The sequence below is a fragment of the Pelobates fuscus genome, chromosome 8 (assembly GCF_036172605.1).
Source record: "Pelobates fuscus isolate aPelFus1 chromosome 8, aPelFus1.pri, whole genome shotgun sequence".
Classification (NCBI taxonomy): domain Eukaryota; kingdom Metazoa; phylum Chordata; class Amphibia; order Anura; family Pelobatidae; genus Pelobates; species Pelobates fuscus.
Genome location: NC_086324.1, coordinates 149,947,667 through 149,968,235, shown reverse-complemented (window position 1 = coordinate 149,968,235; position 20,569 = coordinate 149,947,667). Strand labels below are relative to the sequence as shown.

General features: G+C 38.6%; 1 protein-coding gene across 1 annotated transcript in view; it reads left to right on the top strand.

Moving 5' to 3' along the window:
- Positions 1 to 17,838, top strand: part of MAD1L1 (mitotic arrest deficient 1 like 1) — a 784,552-nt gene extending 766,714 nt beyond the window's left edge. Inside the window, exon 18 of the mRNA XM_063430429.1 lies at positions 16,850 to 17,838. Coding sequence (XP_063286499.1) covers positions 16,850 to 17,005 — 156 coding nt within the window. The 3' untranslated portion in view covers positions 17,006 to 17,838. The remainder of the gene's footprint in view (positions 1 to 16,849) is intronic.
- Positions 17,839 to 20,569: the final 2,731 nt, after the last annotated feature.

Below are 20,569 nucleotides of genomic sequence, written 5' to 3'. Positions count from 1 at the left end.
TTAAGGAGGCCACATTGAGAAAGCTGCAGTTTCTATGGAGTTGTAGCAGATGATGGATTTTCAAAAGGGTGTTTTTTTTTTCTTATCTCTGCAATGCACATTAAAGGAGGAATGAAAGGAACTCTGTAGGGTCAGGAACACAAACACGTATTCCTGACCCTCTAGTGTTAAAACCACCATTTAGTTGGCTTACCCCTCCCCCTTACCCTCCTTAACAGTTCATATAATTACCTTATTTCCAGCGCCACACGGGTCTGCCAGCGCTGGCTCCGCCCTGATCCACCCCCTGGGCTGTCATCATCAGAATTGATGATTTCTGTCGGCAGGGGAGGGGCGGGGCCATACTCCGGCTTGGCCAATCAGCATCTCATCATAGAGATGCATTTAATCAATGCATCTCTATGAGGAAAGTTCAGCGTCTCCATGCAGAGCATGTGCAGCACTGCCCCAGGAAGCACCTCCAGTGGCCCTCTGAGGATTGGCCACTAGAGGTGACACTGCGGAGCAATGAAAACAGTGTTTTATCTGAAAAGGCAGTGTTTACTGCAAAAAAAAGTTGTAGGGGCTGATGACTCACCAGAACAACTACATTAAGCTGTAGTTATTCTGGTGACTATAGTGTCCCTTTAACCAGAGGATTAATTAACATGAACACTGACACAACAAGTGTTTTATATACAAATTATGCTTAATAATGTTTACATGCTGAATTCCGAGAAATACAAAGATGGCTGACATGGATGTTGTGCAGCATGCGCGCTGCATGCATGGTGAGATGCTGTGTGGGTGATTTAGAGGCAGATTGCTTCATATGCACCCAATGGATCCATTACTCCTTATTTAACTCTCAACTTCTTTATGCCTCGTTATTTATAGCTCAAACTGCCTTTTTCCATGTGACAAACTCTTTCATTTCAATGATTTTGATGCATAATCCAGCAGATTTAATGAGATTATTGTAACAGTTTTATTGATCAAATATAATTAAATTGAGAGATTCCGTCTGTGATTTTGTTCACTGACAGTGAGCGAACTCTCTGCATTTTTTCTTTCCTTTCCAGTGTATAAATTGAATTATATGCCTTGTGGTCAATAAAGCATCTATTTGGCAGGGAAGACTATATAAGCAGCACTTGGCAATGAAAATTATACAGTAGTTTTCATTATTGCACAAATAATTTTTTTTCTCAATCAAGCGTGCAGTCAGAGCTGAGAGCCTCTTATTCAATTTCCCAACTTCTGGAATCTGGTTCTTTCAAACGGTCACTAAAAAAAACAGATATTTTATGCCCTTACTACACAAATTCTAAGAGAGTTTAGAGAAAATTTACATTAATGTGGCACTATATGCACCATAACCACCCCATCTCATTGAACTGGTTATGGTGCTTGGAGTCACCCTAGCACCATGCCACTGTTCTGTGATGAATGAAAGCCCCAGGATGCTTTGGGCTCCTTAGCGCCTTGCCAGTATGTATGACATTTGCATACTGTTTAATACTGACCAGTGGGAGGGTACCGAGGTACTTACGGCACCATCACCACTTCAGAGAGATAAAGTGGTTATGCTGCCTAGGGTCTCCATTTAAAGGGAAGCTATCATGAAAAGTTAACTTTTGCTATATTGTAGCAATCTATTGATAAACTCTGCTTTTTTTAATGGCCATAGCCCTTTCAATTCAGAAATATTACGATTTTATTTCCCAACCTCCTTGAAAACATAATTGAGCTGGGAATTGCAAGTGACTAACCAGTGAATGTAACACTCTATATTAACAAAATACATTTATCTTGACTATGTGGAGATAAATAATTAAATTACCTGGTAAAATTATACATTATCTTGTCCTTTAAATTTACAATTCCTCGGTTAATACCCAACAATTCTGGCCAGCGCCCCTCCTCTAAGCAGTGAAATTTAGGCTTCTGTACCAAAGAGACAAAATGATTACCATTTGGAGAACAAGCCAGAACTAGCAGCTCCTGATGGACGAAGGACAATCACCCAACACCTCAACCCAACATGAGTCTCAATCTCATTCAAACTATTAATATTGATGACCATTACAAGTGTGCAAAGTATCTCCTTTTAAAAGTGCTTTTGCCCCTGGCTTATAGGGGTACGACCCCAGCGACGACAACGGGCAGCAGCATTACCCCAGCCAGACCCACCACGAGGCGCAGCGTGGAGGGTGAGGAGACAAAGGCCTCTACAACAGCGCCAATCTTGGCAACATGATCTGGCTGTGAGCCGGGCGGCTTATGGGCCACAACTCAAAATGAGACGCCCGTAGCTCGCACCCTTGGTAGGCTCTTCCTCAGCGAGCATTGCAGAAGCCTGCTACTCAGACCCAACACTGCTGAACGACAAGGGACCGGGGATGCGAGTGCCATGGACTGTCTTTTGGCTCAGGGTATGGGGTTTGCAGTAAGGCCAGGCCCCGATGACCATAACTACCAGGTCACAGTGCATTATACGATAGGTATAGGCTGGGCTAGTCGATAATCAAAAGCAGCTCCCCCTGTTAAGAGGGGTGAAATACCTGCTCTTCTAAGATGTATTCTCATACCCAGTTGTCTTTATTTACTATTAATTTGCAACTTGCCGGTTACTGTAGATTATTTTGTTTAAAAGCTTTTGTCATACCCTTACCCATATCTCAACATGGCTAGATAACACAGACGTGTATTTAAACTTGGCTAACCCCCTGTCTAGGTAGTTGAGCTCGTAACTCTTGTAACGTCTTCATTGTATGAGCTTATGGAATAAAGAATAAAGTGCATATAGCATGTGTCAGTCCCACATATGAGGCCTCCCATAATAACTAAGCTTAGCCATATACTCTGATGAATTTTAATATATATGTGTATTGCAGTAAGTTAATGACAAGTTTGTACTCTCTTGATAGAAAATGTGCAGTGTCATCAAATGCTAACAACTGTATTCCTATGTCTCTTGAACAAGTTCGCAATAGCTGTTGTGGCTTTGCAAACGTACATGTCTAACCTATGAACAACTAAAATAAAAAAAAATCAAACATTTTTTAAAAGTGCTTTTGCAGCGGATCAAAATCCAATTGTTCATGATCGTTCCTCTTCAAGACTTAATTCAGGTGACTATTTTTAATGCAAGTTTGACTACTAGCATACTAAAATTCCAAGTCTCTGATATTAGCACAGTATGATCCTGTTGATTACATACATAACAGCACTGCATTAAACCAGCAGTTTCTGACAATCCGCATCCACAGAAGAAAAACGATGCCCCACATTAAAAAGAGGAAAGGAATCGTTAAAAGAAAAATAATGCCTATTAAATAACCGTTTTAACCTGCCTTAAAAGCTTTTTATTGGACACATAGGAGAACATTGTAATCCCTGATCATTGACGCTCCAGAACTTTAAAGCAATCAATCACTAATAGAGCCGAGCTATGACCTCATACACTGGTATCATAGGGCCCTGGTGAAGAGATGTCTGTATTTAAGTTCTCCCTCCAGCTACATAAATGAAATAGATCACTGATACAAAATTAGTATTAGGCAGCTGGAATTAAGTGTTCTGTCTGTCTGATTGACAGGTCTGATGGGCTGGCATTGAGTCCCTGAAGTTTTAAGCCACTGTCAGAACTAAGACTAGTTGCAGATTGCTCTGTGCACCATCACCTTTACAATTTAAGATGCTGCTTTGAGTGACCATTTGAAAAAAGTAAAATGTTGAATCTGTGGTCTTCATTTATACTGTTCAATAGAGAGAGGGAGAGGTAATTACACACATTTAAACTCAGATTTCCTCTTTTGCCTTTTATAAATGAATTAGCAGTGCACTATGATTGAAAAATGCATTTGGAATGTAGGTTTAAATTGCAGTGCTATTTTCCAAAAACCACTATTTTGCTTAGCATGTTAATGTTTGATTTTTTTCTATTCACTGTTAAATGAATTATCCCCTGTTTTGGCTAACAAGTTTGACTTCTGCAACAAACCTCTTTTAAGTCAATGTTATGATTACAAAAGGGGGAAGAGTCTGAAAGTTTTTCAAGAACTGTTTCCCAAATTGCGCCTAACGCATTTCAAGTATGAAGCTGTCACGTAGCAAGCTTGTAATTATTTGTATTTGGAACATTTGCAGTATTTACAGTAATGTCTTCCGAGCTAGATTGTACAAAGATCTATCGCTCTCCTGCATATTTCACACCTGCTCTTGCAACTCACACACACTGCGTATTATGTAAATGCCCGTGTTCTACGCTCATTATTCCTTGCTTGCTTCTCCCCGCGTCTGTCTGTCTCGACTTCTTTACTGCCGCGTGTTTGTGGAAATGGACTTTTGACATTTAGAAAAATCTCAGAGAAAAAAAAGAAATGAAAGGCATAATGCAGAAATAAAGGAAATGTCTAGTTTAAAGGTCATATTCTTTATTTTTCTGTATTTTTTTGAGTTTTGAAATTAAATGTGATCATGTTGTATTTTGAGATACGAGAGCAATATGCCATAAACAGGGTAAATTTATAGTGGAAGCCAGGAAAAAGACACCGGTATTATGTATGACAAGATTTATTTAAAATGCACAAAATAAATGGGATTTGTGATGGGAGGAGAAGGGATATGTTGTGTTTGGTAATGTAGTTTTACATGTAGGTTTTATATATATATAAGGGATAGCTCAAACAAAAGGCACTCCTGATACCAGGACAACTTTATTGCAAGGTCGTGGCATAATAACTCACCTGAGCTCAGAGTAGATGAGTTCTTGCAAATGAATTAAAACAAATAGCCCCAATCCTGGTCTCCAGCTTCAAAAATAAAATTGACCCCCAATATGAAGGTTAGTGCACACCTTCTGTCAAAGATGGGTGCAGATTGTGATGCAACAATCTCGGTCCTCAATATTAATATATATAACAAAAACACTACATACACTACCATAGTGTGGAGATGTTTTTTTTTTGTTTTTTTTTGTTTTTTACTTTCTTTTCTTCTGTGGTGCATATGCATCTCAGAAGAGTATGGAGTTGTTTCTTTTATAAAATTACCATGAATGAGCAAGAAACGTTTCCGCTATGTGACGGCCTTTGTTAAGGCTGTCTTGCCTTTTGTTTGACAATGACCCTTATAGTGTCAAAATGATGGTGGATTGCATATGGTAACTGAATACCAGCTCCATACTACAGTCTTATAAAGAATATATATATATATATATATTTTTTTTTTTATTTTTTTTTACTTCCAAACAGATGAACCATGTCTTAAAGGGACACTATAGTCACCAGAACAACTACAGCTTAATGTAATTGTTCTGGTGAGTATAATGGTTCCCTTCAGGCATTTTCATGTAAACACTGCCTTTTCAAGTGGCCACTCCTTAGATGGCCACTGGAGGGGCTTCCTGACTCTGGGCTGCACAGTAAGCAGCCCTGACATTCAGCGTCCCCAAGTTCTGCATGGAGATGCTGAATTTTCCTCATAGAGATGCATTGATTTAACTACAACTAAATTTACCATATGGGAAAGCATTGGATTGGCAAAAAATCGCCCATTTTGATGTCACAAAGGGACGGAGTCAGCGCAGGCAGACCCTCGTGGAGCTGGAAATAAGGTGAGTTTTAAACTTTTATAGTGGGTATAGTGTATGGTGGGTTTAACACTATAGGGTCAGGAATACATATTTGTGTTCCTGACCTTATAGTGATCCTTTAAGTTGTTGTTGGTTGACTGGCAGCTAAGCAGAGAACTGTGATATATGATTTTCAGGACAGACTGGCAGGAACATCGGCAAATATTCCTAAGATCTGGAAGGATCTATAGCTTTAAAAAATGGTTTTTTTTTTACAAATCCGTAAGATTCTTCACTTACACTGACCACAGTCTTAAAAATACAGCAAATCACAGCACCATTACAAGAACAAATCACCCAGCACTCGTAGGCTTTAAAAGTCGCCCTGCATGGACGAAATTTATATTTTTAATGTGCTAAATCCATTATTAATGCAGCTGGGGGGATGGTCTCTGGGTGAAGCCTCATTGAAACATTAGACGGCACTCTTAGGTTGTTTGCACCATAATCACTACACTGAGTGGTAGTGGTTATGGTGCATGAAGTGCCTCTTTAAATATGCCATACCCTGTGATTTGTGCCGCATATGTGTAAAAGTCCCTTTTTTTCTAATTCTCGATAGATATTCACGTTTTTTTACCCTGTTTCCCAAAGCAACTCCTCTAAGTAGCATTCCTCTCCATTTCCTTCAATCTCACTTTATCAACAATGGCTTAATTTAGTTGGTAGGCAATAAAAGCGCTTACTGAATAAGTGCTCTTGTTGTAGATTTTTATGTAAAAATCTATGCGTGTTCCTTCCCACTGATTAAATGCTCAGTTTTTTTTTAGGTTCTGGAGTGATTACAAATGTGTAAAGCTTTGGAAAGAGACTTAAGCAATAACTGCCCATAAATAATTCAGTAATTGTTTATATATCTAAGGTTATATAGCTCTCTGCGGGTGGTTTGTACATCCGCTTGAAATTTCTTGTATTGAGAATCTACAGAGATTGAGGAGAAAATAGGTTTATGGATGTAAGTGGACAGTGAGAGACATATTCTTATATTGTCAAGTTATGAAATACAAAACCATATTCAGTTAGGTTTGCTATTAATCTTTTAGTGTGTGCTCCACTGAGCTAAATCTGTGGTTCTCAGATGCATACCTCCCAGGTGCCCCTCTGCTGTCCTAATGTCCCTCTTTTCTATTATTATTAAGGTACCGGTTACAGAGGTCTGTGCTAGCGCATACCTCACAAGTGTTCATATGTACGAGGGGGGAGTCCCTAATTTGGGCTTAAATCCCATCGTCCCTCTTTTTTTTTTTTTATCCTAATGTCTTTTCTAGAAGCCCCATATTGTTGGTGTGTCTGAGTGTATAACAGAGCTCCACAGTAATAATACTCCCAGTAATGTCTCCTTAAAATTTAATAAATGTGTTTATAAATCAGTCTGTGTAAATAAGATGAATTGTTCTTCTTCTAAATTACATTTTAGTTGCATAAATTGTAAGTAAGTCGCCTAAAATTTCTCAGAACTGCCCCGTCCCTGGTCACACATCCACTCACACCCCTAAAGTTAAAATGTCCTTCTTTGTTAACTGAATGGGAGATAGGTGAATGGATAGGTTGGTGGATTAATAGATAGGATGATGCATAGCCAGAGCCGGGGTTTCCATTAGACAGAGTAGGTCTGTCTTAAAAGGAACATTTATAGAGGGTGTAACACTCAGTGTGGTCCTAGCTCCTCCAGAGTCTGCGTATGAGGCTGGACAGGAGGTAGAAGGTATCACTTCCCATCTGCCCACTAACAATGAATGCCTTGCGAAGCAGCAGGGACAGCATTGAGTGATGCACACTGTATAATAGCGATTGCAGTTCTATCAATCAATCATTAGAGGCCAAGTACTTTGCAAATAATCCTTCATGCCTGTACCCTAAACAATAATTTTTTCCCACAATCCTTAGTTTAACTAACTGTGTTAGTACAATTATTTTGAAACAAGTCCTTTGTCTCTAATATATATTCTAGAGTTATGACAACTAATTTCTTAATGAAAAAAATATCTCAAATGAGTTACTTACCTTTATTTGAGAGTGCATACCGCACATTCTGGACATTAGAGGGAGGGGGCAGCTATAGTGTCAGGAAATCAAACTATAGTTTCCCTTTAACCTTTATAGAACTTTACCCTCTTGTACCATAACCACTTCCAACATTATACTTATTCCTGTATACATTTACACAGCTGCATACACTCCCTGTACTCAGACAATACATTCCAAGCAAGAATATGCACATACATAAATACATACAGCAGTCCAAATTTGGATATATTTTTTAGATTAATTTTATGTTTGCAATGTCACTAAACTGACTTAATCTATCGTTTGTATTTTCTTGTTTTTTGGGGGGGGACACATAGCTAGTCTTATAGATGCAATTTTTAGGCTGGGCCATCTATTCGATTTTTAGCGTTCCCTTTTTGTCGCTGTACAATAAAAATCCGTTGTATGTCATTTTCTTCGATATTAGTTTTGTGAATGGACCGATAATGGGTCTGTACTGTGATCTAGATAAAATGCTGATTCTTTAAGAAATATTGTTTTTATTCCTTTCTATACTGCATTGCTTTCGTATTCCAACGTCTTTTGTGCTTGCTGTAAGATGTTTTCTATATTGTCTTGTCGAGTTCATCTATGACCTTGCAAAAAATGAAACCGGAAAATGATTTTCTTTGTGTTTTCATTCGAAGGATAACGATGAATAGCGAGATGCAATCTGTAGTAGCTCTGAGATTAGTTAGATTGAATGTGTGATGCTCTCATTTCAAGTCCTTTCAATAAACTTTCAGCTCATCAAGAAACTTTTAATTAAAGCTAAATGTACTACATCAGTTAAATAAGGCTCTGCTATTGTTCTAATCCTACAGCTTGTTTTGTTTTTACACTTCGAGTGGAGATCGGCAATATTCTGCCACACTCTATGAATGCAGTGACCTAATTCATCAGGAAAAAAAAAAAAAAAAAGATAATTGAAATTGTATTTTATTTTCAGTATGCTCCAGAGATATTAAAGAATTAGAGGGAAATAAATAAGAGGTTCGTGAAGCCACAATGTGAAATAAAACCGACTTGTTGACGTTCAATAATAATCAGACTACTTGCAAAATAGCAGATACAAACTTTGCATTAAGATAAAGCTATGTAAACATGGCAAACTGGTTGTTAAAGGACCACTATAGTGCCAGGAAATCATACTCGTTTTCCTGGCACTATAGGGTCTCTAGTTCCCCCCACCCTCTGGGCCCCTCTCCCGCCGGGCTCTAGGGGGTTGAAGGGGTTAAATCTTACCTTTTTTTTCCCCCCGCCGGGCTCCCTCGGCACGGGGAACTCTCCTCCTCCTTTTCGCTGACATCGGCTTAATGCGCATGCGCGGCAAGAGCCGCACGCGCATTCAGCCAGTCCATAGGAAAGCATTCTCAATGCTTCCCTAGGGACGCTCAATGAGACAGCCAATAGAGGCTGGATTAACACATAGGTAAACAGAGCAGTTTCTCTGAAACTGCTATGTTTACAGCAAAAAGGTCCTGGCACCCAGTAGGACCTGGCACCCAGACCACTTCATTAAGCTGAAGTGGTCTGGGTGCCTAGAGTGGTCCTTTAATATTGTGCCACCTTTCTTTGGATTCATCAACCCGGTGTGTCCTTTTAAAGCAGAAGTAGAAGGTTATTGTTCCCATATACTAGTGAATGCTTTTACTGGAGTGTATAATGCAGCAACGGTAAGTAAAAACACACTTACCTTAGTCCATAGTCAAGCCATATGTGCTGGCTGGTGATGCTCTGGGCACGTTCTTTAAAGAGTATGAATGGTATTGCAGGAGTTAATTTAATTTACATGTCCTGGCGAAACAGCTACACAGGGCATGTAAATTACGAAATGCTAAGGAGTATATAGCTATATATATATATATATATATATATATATATATATGTGTGTATGTGTGTGTATATATAAAATATAAAGTAAGGGGTGCACTCACAGGTCTTCAATGAAGTGAAAAACTGGTTTATTGGGTGAAAAAAAACATTAGTACATCTGTGAACAAAATCGACATTTTCGACCCCTAAGGGTCTTTTTCAAGATCTTGATGTACTAATGTTTTTCTGAACGCGGGTAGCACCTAGGCAAGATTATATATTTTTCAAACTTTTAAGTAAGGAGAGTGCCAAGCTTTTCTATTTTGTATATATATATATATATCTTGCACAAATCTCACTAGTAAAATTTCTTCTTTAATTCAAATATTATTTTCATACTCTTAATTTCACATCATAATCTTTTGCCAGCAGACCATTAGAATATTGAATATATATTTTTTTTTTTCTTTTCTTATATTTATTTCTAGCGAAATCTTACTATGGCATTTATTTTATTTATTCATCGATGCATTGCTCCAGTCGGTTTGTAAATATTTGTTTATGAGCCGTATTTAGTTTTACGCACGCAGTCAAAAGTTGCTAATTCAAACTGTGGATAACTTGATAACACAAATAAAGCCGCTATCTGATTACTATTCTCGTTGCAGAGTCGGAAGTCATCCATCATACAAACACAAATTGTACTTTAATTATGTTTTTGTGTAAGAGGAAGAAAAAAAAATAACTATAGAGGACGTGCTTCTTTTTGTGAAAATTATTTTCTTTAATACAGATTTACGTATATCAAACAAAACAGAATAATATGTTTTGACATTACCAACAAGTACCGGTGGAAAAAACAAACAAACCTTAGAGCTGTATTCAGTGTTAAATATGTAATTTGTGCCTCAAACAAAGGGCTAAACTTTAAACAGGAAAGGGAAGGAGATCATTTTGTAGTGAGTTTATGCAGCCCAGCAGGAACATGGGATGGGAATTAACAAACACTCCAAGTACCATAATCACTATAGCCCACTGTATTGGTAATGCTGCTATGAACTCTCTGGTGCCTTCCCTGGGTAAATAATCAAATTGTTATGAGTTAAGTCCTGCACTCACAGGCATAGCTTAATGCGACAGCTTCCGACTTTGTTACTGGCGCCCGGTGACCCCAGGTTAGTTGTCAAACTGTTTAGAAACTGTTTACCTGCTTGCCTTGAGAAGGCACCAGAGTACTCATTGCACCATAACCACAACATCAGGTTATGGTGCTTGGAGTGTTCCTTCAATGGTAGTTCTTGATAAATTGGAATTTATCAATATACCAAGCTTAAGGTGAACCACTATGCCTAATTGATTGTGTAAAGGCAATGATTAGGGGTTAAATCAACAGAAAGGAGGAGGAAGTGGATATAATCATATTTATAGAGAAAGGGAAGATAGTATTGAACTGAACAGAAGAAACACAGAAAGGGTTATTTTAAAAGAGAACATGTCTGCAATAATTAGGGCCGATTTTTTGAAAAAGCAAATACCAACAATAAAAAAAAAATAGTGTATTTGATAAAAGGTAATGTGCCAACTACAACCACAACAGATTGACAATTTTGTGAAACACTTATGGTGTACTACGCAATTAGGCCTTCATCTTATCCCTTTCCATCGCTTTCTTGCAGACCATGTCCAACAGAGTGGCCTGGCTATCTACTCACTTCTCTCTCATTGTCCTCCATACCACTAAGGCCATCTTAGAAGCTAATTTGTTTTCTGGGACTATGTCTGGCATGCTGAATCAAGTCAAACAGGAATCAGGGTTACCAATGGTTTGTCAGTTTGATATGAGACCCACCTGGTCCTTGTATTCCACCCCCTAGGTATGGATTAAGTCTGTTTGCTATAAACCTAGACAGGGTTTTAATATCTACATTTAGCGGGAAAACCAGGCAAAACTGTCATGGATCCAGGTTGGCCCTGTTTTGGATTGAGTGTAATATTAGCCAATTGTAGGTCTGATGTTTCGGAGGAGGCTATTAAACATCGCAAAAAGATATGAGAGTCCAAGTTTCTTTAATTACATAAACCATATGATATGGAAGCCAACATGTTTATACATTGAAGACACATTAACCGGGCATTTTAAAGCAGTTCTGTTCTCTTTACTCATTATTTAATAATGCTGAGCACATTAAAATAGCACCAGCACCTATTATTTTTTTTTTTTTTTTTACTGCTGCTATGGTAACCTTTTATTAGCTGATCAATCTGGCCTTGAGGAAAATATCAATGGAGCTAAATTAGTATGGCTGGGGTATCTTACCCGGCATACGCATTATATATAATTAAATATAGTTTCTCGTAATGATGAAAGAAAGTTTAGAGTTGTTTTAGAGTAAATGAAGCACCAATTTGTCCACATGCAGTTGTGAAAATGTACGCTTTATTGGCAGGCCTTCAGACAGACTTTGAAAATCTATGATGTGCGTCACAGGTCTCAAACTACTGCTCCCGGAGCTACTGCTCACAGAGACAGGAGACGTATCGGTAATATTGTTAAGCAAGCAAAGCAGGAAGGGGAATTGGATGTACTTGTCCATTTAGGGACAAATGACTTGGCTTGCAATGAGGTTTCAGAGGTTAAGGAAGTTTTTAGTGTTTTTGCCAATGATATACGGCAGGTTGCTTCCACATTGTCATTCTCTGAAGTTCTGCCTGTGCATAACACTCAGAATGACAGGCGGATGCGTATTAGGGACTTTAACTTGTGGCTTGGTGAATGGTGTCGGGAGCAAGGATTTGGCTTTATTGCTCATGGTAGCTCTGTTTGGAATGGAAATAAACTGTACAAAAAAGATGGTTTGCATCTTTCTCAAAAGGGAACAAATGTTCTCAGTGAGCAGTTCAGAGGTTTTGCTAGGATGTATTTAAACTAGGAGGGGGGGGCAAAAGGGTGATAAAACATCAATCCAATTGTCCCCCAAAACAAGGACAGAAGGTGCCTGTAGCAAGTGTGTTAAAAAATGATAAGCTTAGAGTCATGTCTACAAATGCTCGCAGTTTAGGGAATAAGATCCATGAACTTGTGGCAATAATGGCAACTGATAGTGTAGATTTAGTCGCTGTTACTGAGACATGGTATAATGAGAAAAATGACTGGGACATAGCAATACCAGGGTACTCTTTATATAGAAAAGACAGGGAAGGCAAGAAAGGGGGAGGGGTGGCCCTGTATGTAAAGAATAGCATAAAATCTAGTCTAATAAAGGTTAGTGAGGCGAACATAGAGTCAGTTTGGGTTACGTTAGAATTTGGTAATCACACAGTAACTCGTGTAGGTGTGATTTATAGGCCCCCAGGACAAATTGAAGAGTTAGATAATCTACTAGTTGAAGAAATAGCTAAAATGACAATGAAGGGGGAAGTTATCATCATGGGTGACTTTAATCTTCCTGATATAAATTGGAAAACAAAAATAGCTACTTGTGCCAGGAGCACACATATTCTAAACTCCCTACTGGGATTGTCTCTAAAACAAGTCGTTGAGGAGCCAACTCGTAAAGAGGCCATACTAGATTTAGTGTTAACAAATGGAGATTTGGTATCAGATATTACTGTAGGTGAAAGTTTAGGATCCAGTGATCATCAGTCAGTGTGGTTTAATATAAGAACAGTGACTGAGTCACACCACACAAAAACAAAAGTTTTAGACTTTAGAAAAACAGACTTTTCCAAAATTAGAATATGTGTAAAGGAGTCATTATCAGACTGGAGCAATTTAAATGGAGTCCAAAAGAAATGGGATTATTTAAAAGTTGCACTACTGAAGGCAACAGAAAATTGCATTAGGCTTGTCAGTAAAAGCAAAAAATTCAAGAAACCACTGTGGTACTCCACAGATGTAGCCAAGATAGTAAAAAACAAAAAGTTAGCATTTAGTAATTATAAAAAAAACCAGAGTGAGGAAGACAGAATGACCTATAAGATTAGGCAGAAAGAGGCTAAGCAAGTTATAAGAGCTTCCAAATCACACACAGAAGAGAAAATAGCACAGTCAGTAAAAAAGGGGGACAAAACCTTTTTTAGATACATAAATGAGAAAAGAAAAGTAAAACAAGGATTAGTTAGATTAAAAACAAAAGAAGGAAGGTATGTAGATGAGGATAAAGGTCTAGCTGACTGCCTCAATGAATATTTTTGTTCGGTATTTACAGATGAAAATGAAGGAAAGGGACCTCAGTTAAGAAAAAGGATAAATGAGTCATTTATTACACGTGAGTTTACAGAGGAAGAGGTTCTATTTCAACTGTCAAAAGTAAAGACAAATAAGTCAATGGGACCTGATGGAATACACCCAAAGCTATTAAAAGAGCTTAGTGGTGTACTAGCAAAACCATTAACAGATTTATTTAACCAATCATTGATAACAGGAGTAGTCCCAGAAGATTGGAAGTTAGCGAATGTTGTGCCCATTCACAAGAAAGGTAATAGGGAGGAGTCGGGCAACTATAGGCCAGTAAGCCTAACTTCAGTAGTGGGGAAAGTGATGGAAACCATGTTAAAGGATAGGATTGTTGAACATCTAAAAACACACGGATTTCAAGATCAGAGACAACATGGGTTTACTTCAGGGAGATCATGCCAAACTAATCTTATTGATTTTTTTGATTGGGTAACTAAAATTATAGATCAGGGTGGTGCAGTAGACATTGCTTACCTCGATTTCAGTAAGGCTTTTGACACTGTTGCACATAGAAGGCTTATCAACAAACTACAATCTTTGAGTTTGGATTCCAATATTGTTGAATGGGTAAGGCAGTGGCTGAGTGACAGGAAACAGAGGGTTGTAGTCAATGGAGTATATTCAAAGCTTGGGCTTGTCACCAGTGGGGTACCTCAGGGATCTGTACTTGGACCCATTCTCTTTAATATTTTTATTAGTGATATTGCAGAAGGTCTTGATGGTAAGGTGTGTCTTTTTGCGGATGATACTAAGATATGTAACAGGGTTGATGTTCCAGGAGGGATAAGCCAAATGGAAAATGATTTAGGTAGACTAGAAAAATGGTCAGAGTTGTGGCAACTGACATTTAATGTGGATAAGTGCAAGATAATGCATCTTGGACGTAAAAACCCAAGGGCAGAGTACAGAATATTTGATAGAGTCCTAACCTCAACATCTGAGGAAAGGGATTTAGGGGTGATTATTTCTGATGACTTAAAGGTAGGCAGACAATGTAATAGAGCAGCAGGAAATGCTAGCAGAATGCTTGGTTGTATAGGGAGAGGTATTAGCAGTAGAAAGAGGGAAGTGCTCATGCCATTGTACAGAACACTGGTGAGACCTCACTTGGAGTACTGTACACAGTACTGGAGACCCTATCTTCAGAAGGATATTGATACCTTAGAGAGAGTTCAAAGAAGGGCTACTAAACTGGTTCATGGATTGCAGGATAAAACTTACCAAGAAAGGTTAAAGGATCTTAACATGTATAGCATGGAGGAAAGACGAGACAGGGGGGATATGATAGAAACATTTAAATACATAAAGGGAATCAACACAGTAAAGGAGGAGACTATATTTAAAAGAAGAAAAACTACCACAACAAGAGGACATAGTCTTAAATTAGAGGGACAAAGGTTTAAAAATAATATCAGGAAGTATTACTTTACTGAGAGGGTAGTGGATGCATGGAATAGCCTTCCAGCTGAAGTGGTAGAGGTTAACACAGTAAAGGAGTTTAAGCATGCGTGGGATAGGCATAAGGCTATCCTAACTATAAGATAAGGCCAGGGACTAATGAAAGTATTTAGAAAACTGGGCAGACTAGATGGGCCGAATGGTTCTTATCTGCCGTCACATTCTATGTTTCTATGTTTCTAAACTAAGCCTCAGAAGTCAAGATGTTTACAGAAATCCCAATTAAACGCAATAGGATAAATCATTGCACCCATAGGCATCTTAACCCCTTAAGGACACATGACATGTGTGACATGTCATTATTCCCTTTTATTCCAGAAGTTTATTCCTTAAGGGGTTAAAGGGACACTTTAGGCACCCAGACCACTTCAGCTCATTGACGTGGTCTGGGTGCAAACTCCCATCACCCTTAACTCTAGAGTGGTAATTATTGCGTTTTTTATAAGCTGCAATAATTACCTGATAGGGTTAACTCCTCCTCTAGTGGTTGTCTACCAGACAGCCTCTAGAGCAGGGGTGGGGAACCTTTGGCCTTTCAGATGTTTTGGACTACATCTACCTTGATGCTTTGCGAGCATTATGGCTGTAAGACCATTATGGGAGATGTAGTCCAACACATCTGGAGGGCCGAAGGTTCCCCACCCCTGCTCTAGAGGGACTTCCAGCTTCTTAGACAACATTTGGTCGTCTAAACGACACTGGACGTCCTCACGCTATGCATGAGGACCTCCAGAATCACCGGAATCCCCATAGGAAAGCATTGAATAATGCTTTCCTATGGGGAAAATCTAATGCGAGCACGGCTCGCCTGCGCCGATGTCCAATGTTATTAACCCCTTTAGCGCCCCGGGAGGGGTCCTTGACAGAGGGGAAATCTATAGTGCCAGGCAATTTCTAATAAAGGGACACTTTAGGCACCCAAACCACTTCAGCTGAAGTGGTCTGGGTGCAGTGTCCCTGTCCCCTTAACCCTGCAATGGTAAGTATTGCATTTTTTGAGAAACTGCAATGATTACATTGCAGGACTAATACGATCATTCAGACAGCCGCTAGAGGCACTTTCTGTTTGTTAAGGGTTTTTGGTCTCCTAACTGACGCTGGAGGTCCTCACGCTCTGCTTGAGGACATCCAGCATCAATTAAAACCTCATGGGAAAATATTGCAGCAATGCTTTCCATAGGGGAAGGCCTGACGCAGCTCATGCGCATTAGCTCTCCCACTTCCCGGTCGGATGATAATAGACAAGCGCCTGTAGGAAATTACTTACTGAATAAGGTGGAATCAAACTGTTAATTCTTTCACGTACATTCGGCTTATCCTGCCTTACCGATGTTAGGTGTACGGTGTGATAAACTCTGAGAATTCTATATTCTATAATTCTGTAACCAAATCCTGTCTGTACATACAAAACCACTAAGGAAACTGAAACATCATATGAGTAAGAAAATCTAGATTGTCATATTCAAATTCTCAGAAAGGTTTGTGTAACATTTCATTATTACACGGCCAAAGGTCTAACTGGGATCTTATTATATATGTGTAGGATATGTGCTAAGGAAGTAACTGTTTACAAAGTGTTTTGTGGATCCCATTATCAGGCCGAGCAACTGACAACCACTGAATGACTTCCAATCTGAGAACTCAATTTATCGTGCTGATCAAAAATCCTTTTAATGTTTATTTTTTCTTAACAGGCGGCCACCTCAGGAGGGAAACTGCAATTACTAGAAACAGACTTCTCTTTGACCCTGCGTGACTTTATTGATCTCCACCTTCACCACCAGAACAGTATTCCGGCTTTCCTCAGCGCCGTCACGTTGGACCTCTTCAGTCGCCAGACCTTTGCATAGAAATATCCCAGATTTTGTGTCATTCAGCCCATGACTAATGGGGCACATGGCCATATACCACTCAATTAGTTCTAACCTATTCTGACTGTTAAACACACTGGATTTCTGTACAGGCAATGTGGATCGAATGGAGCGTTTTTAGAAGTCACATGACTTTTTGATGATGGACAATCACTCCAACATCAGTAAATATGTAGGGAGGGGTAACTTCTTTGAAAATGAATTCTTTAAAGTTTATCTGTCATGCAAAACAGACATGGTCGTTCTTGAAAGATGATGCATTTTATTTCTGCATTGTGCTAGCAAATGTATAGATCAAACATCACTTAGTACAGCATTTCACAGCTTATATCTTTTGCCCTCAAAATAATTAAATTGATTTGTGAACACTTTGCCCTAGAGACTGACCCAGGGGCATTATTTAAACATACATGGCACAATATAGTGGCTGAGAAGACAATTCTAGGTCAAAACAGAATTGGAGTGATACATTTGCTATTACATTCAGTAGCACAATATATGCATTGAATGTTATTGCCTGCCTGGCGTTGTGATATTGAGGTAGTGGGTAGTGTCTTTTCCCTCCTTGTGTGGCCATGCCGAGTTTTACTTCTTAACTTCATTCAATGACTGTTAACCCTTTGCTACGCCTGCTCTTGGAATTAAGGCTTCCTGTGACGTAAAGGTCCCCAACAGCTGCTGGCCACCACAGACCTAGATCACGTTTGCCACCATAAATATGTCCATTTATTGTGTTACTACACAACATGTGAAACTAAATTGTGGCTTACAATATTACATTTATACTAAATGCATGAGCCTACTGCATTCTACTGAAAGGTGACCTTACATTTTTTTAGTATTTTTCATAGATCTCGCCCTGTAGAAATAACTAGTAATATCTCTATAACATGTGTTTTTGCACCATTTGATACATCACCTGTTGCAAATAATAGTGTGCCACATCAGACTTTCTGTTAGTTTTTTTTGTATCCTACCTAGATATTAATAAAAATAGGGAATTTATTTTGCAGTGTTAGTATTTAAATGTTTGAAAAGTAGATTTCTGAATGACAAACGAATTGCCAGATTGGATTTATTTTTTTTATTTAAAACTATTTTGTTGGCAGTTAACCATTTAGAGAATAAAATGTTTGCTTGTTAAAGTCACCAAATCACACACTGATGAGCAAAGAAAAGCATTCAAACAATTCTTCAATGATTAGGAATTGTGATGAACTAGAAAATGAATTACAACATTCAGGCTAAAGTAATCGCATGATAACTGTAGCTGGGTTGGAGACATTCCCTCTTCAACTAGTTTTACCTATATGTTCCAATTTGGTTTTTAGTATTTAATAAATAACCCTTAAACACAAAGGTCACCACGAACAATCTGATGCATCCGTTTGGTCATCTTAAACTCTTTACCCAGAATTCCAAGCGCTATGGAATAAAAAATCTATATAACAAAACGGTTTGCTTGTAAAGTTTTAACATATCTATAATATGAAAAGTGCCATTTGCTCTTTTTTCTTTCCCAGAAAAAAATTAAATAAAAAGGTAACTTTAGATCTCATCATGAATTACATTGTACATCTAATGTTCTTTACATATCTCAACGCAAGCAAAAGTCTACTGCGGAGTATAAACCTGCTTTTCAACATTCCTCCTAATTGACCCCATTAAATGAGTATTCTGAAATATATCTCTGAAATGGTTGTGAAGCATTCCACAATAAAGTAATAGCTTTAAAGCAGCTAATAATCTTTTGTGAAACTCAAACTACCATGATGCTTTGCCCCCTCTGCCCCCCCCCCCCCCCCCCCAAACACACACATTCTCATTGCATTGGTAATCAGAATGAAAGAGGTGTTTTTTGTATATTTTCACTGAATTCTACGTTCTGCATCAAAACGAGATACAAATATTTAACTGTATTGGGAAAGTAACAATGTATTAGATATTTAAGTGGCGTTGCCGAACTGTTACATTTGGCTACATAGTGAAGCTGATCAGTAAAGGATACGATAAAGCCGAAAGCCTCGTATTTTCTAGCCTTCTCGTAGCTCCATGTAAAGAACATTTTATGCTTGTAACACCTGTCCTTAACATAGCTTTGTATCTATTCTCTTTAATAGTTTAGTAGGAAATGTTTCCCTTGTCCTTCCCATTAAATACTGCCCACACACACACCTCAGTGCATTTACAGTAATACTTCGGCCTGAGCTGTAATGACTTTTATGTGACTAATTTTTCTTAATAATAAAAAAAAACACAATTTTCTACATTGGTAAATGTTTTGTGTCTTCATTGAACTCTAACTTGGATGGATTCTATATTTAAAGGGATACTATAAGCACCATAACCACTGCAGTGCATTGTAGTTATCTTTTCTACAAACGTTAAAACTCCCCATGAATTCTGAGACAGGTGAAGTTATTACAATATTATGCAGGTATACTTTGCATGGCAACCAGTGAAATGTGCCCCTGCATTAAAGGACCACTACAGCTTTAGGAATGGAAACGTGGTGACTGCCCCCCACCCCCAGGGTTATAATGATCTGTTCTATAGCTTTACTCCCACGCTGTGCTGCTCTTTTCATGGTCACCCCAACTATGATGATCCAATAATTTCACACATTAAAGCATTGGGAGACCAGTGTGCGTGTATAGCAAAAGGTACGCTGCTCCAATCAGATGGTCTCTGTGAGACTGTCTGATTGAAATAGTTGCATTTTACTCTACTATTTCGTCAGAAGTGCCTCTAGTGACCCGTAGTACTTCTTAGAGCTCCATATAAAGGCTTTCATGGCTCTCGTAGTGTGGAGGAAGGCAGGATGTGTTACTTTGTTCCATCCGCTCTGTATTGCCTTATAGCAGTAGCTGTCTGCCAACACAATTTTTAGAAAATCCAAGTCCTACACAATCAACGTTAACAACTGATTTCCCTTTGATGTTCTCTAGAAGACGTGACAGACCGTTACGGTATAATATTCTCTGGAAGCTTTAAATAAAGCAGGTAATGGGACACTGATCATCTTTCTACAGATCATTGTGGTCATGAGTTTGAAATAAATGCTCGGAGTAGTTACATTTTACCCCCTATGAAACTGTAAATAATGCTAAAATGTTTAAAGGAAAAGTAATGCCTTAACATATACTTGTAATGTGTGTCAAAGCACTCAGGGGTGTTGTATGAAGAACTTTTCTTTAGTTAAAATGGCGTAATCAGCAATAACATTCCAACAGTTTCCATGGTGATATCTTTAGAGCAGGAGCAGGCAACCTTTGGCACTCCAAATGTCGTGGGCTACAACTCCCATAATGCTCTAACAGCCATTAAGCAGGCGAAACTTCAGGGGAGGTGTAGTCCACAATGTCTGGAGTGCCAAGTGTTGCCTATCTCTGATCTAGAGCATTTTACCAGAATTGCTTCTGGCATCCTTTTTACTTCATTTTTAGGCAATGACTTACTAGTTTGTTCACATTTACCTGTAGTTTGGGAATGGAAGGGTATTGAGGGATACAAATTGATTAAAGGATCACTATAGGGTCGGAA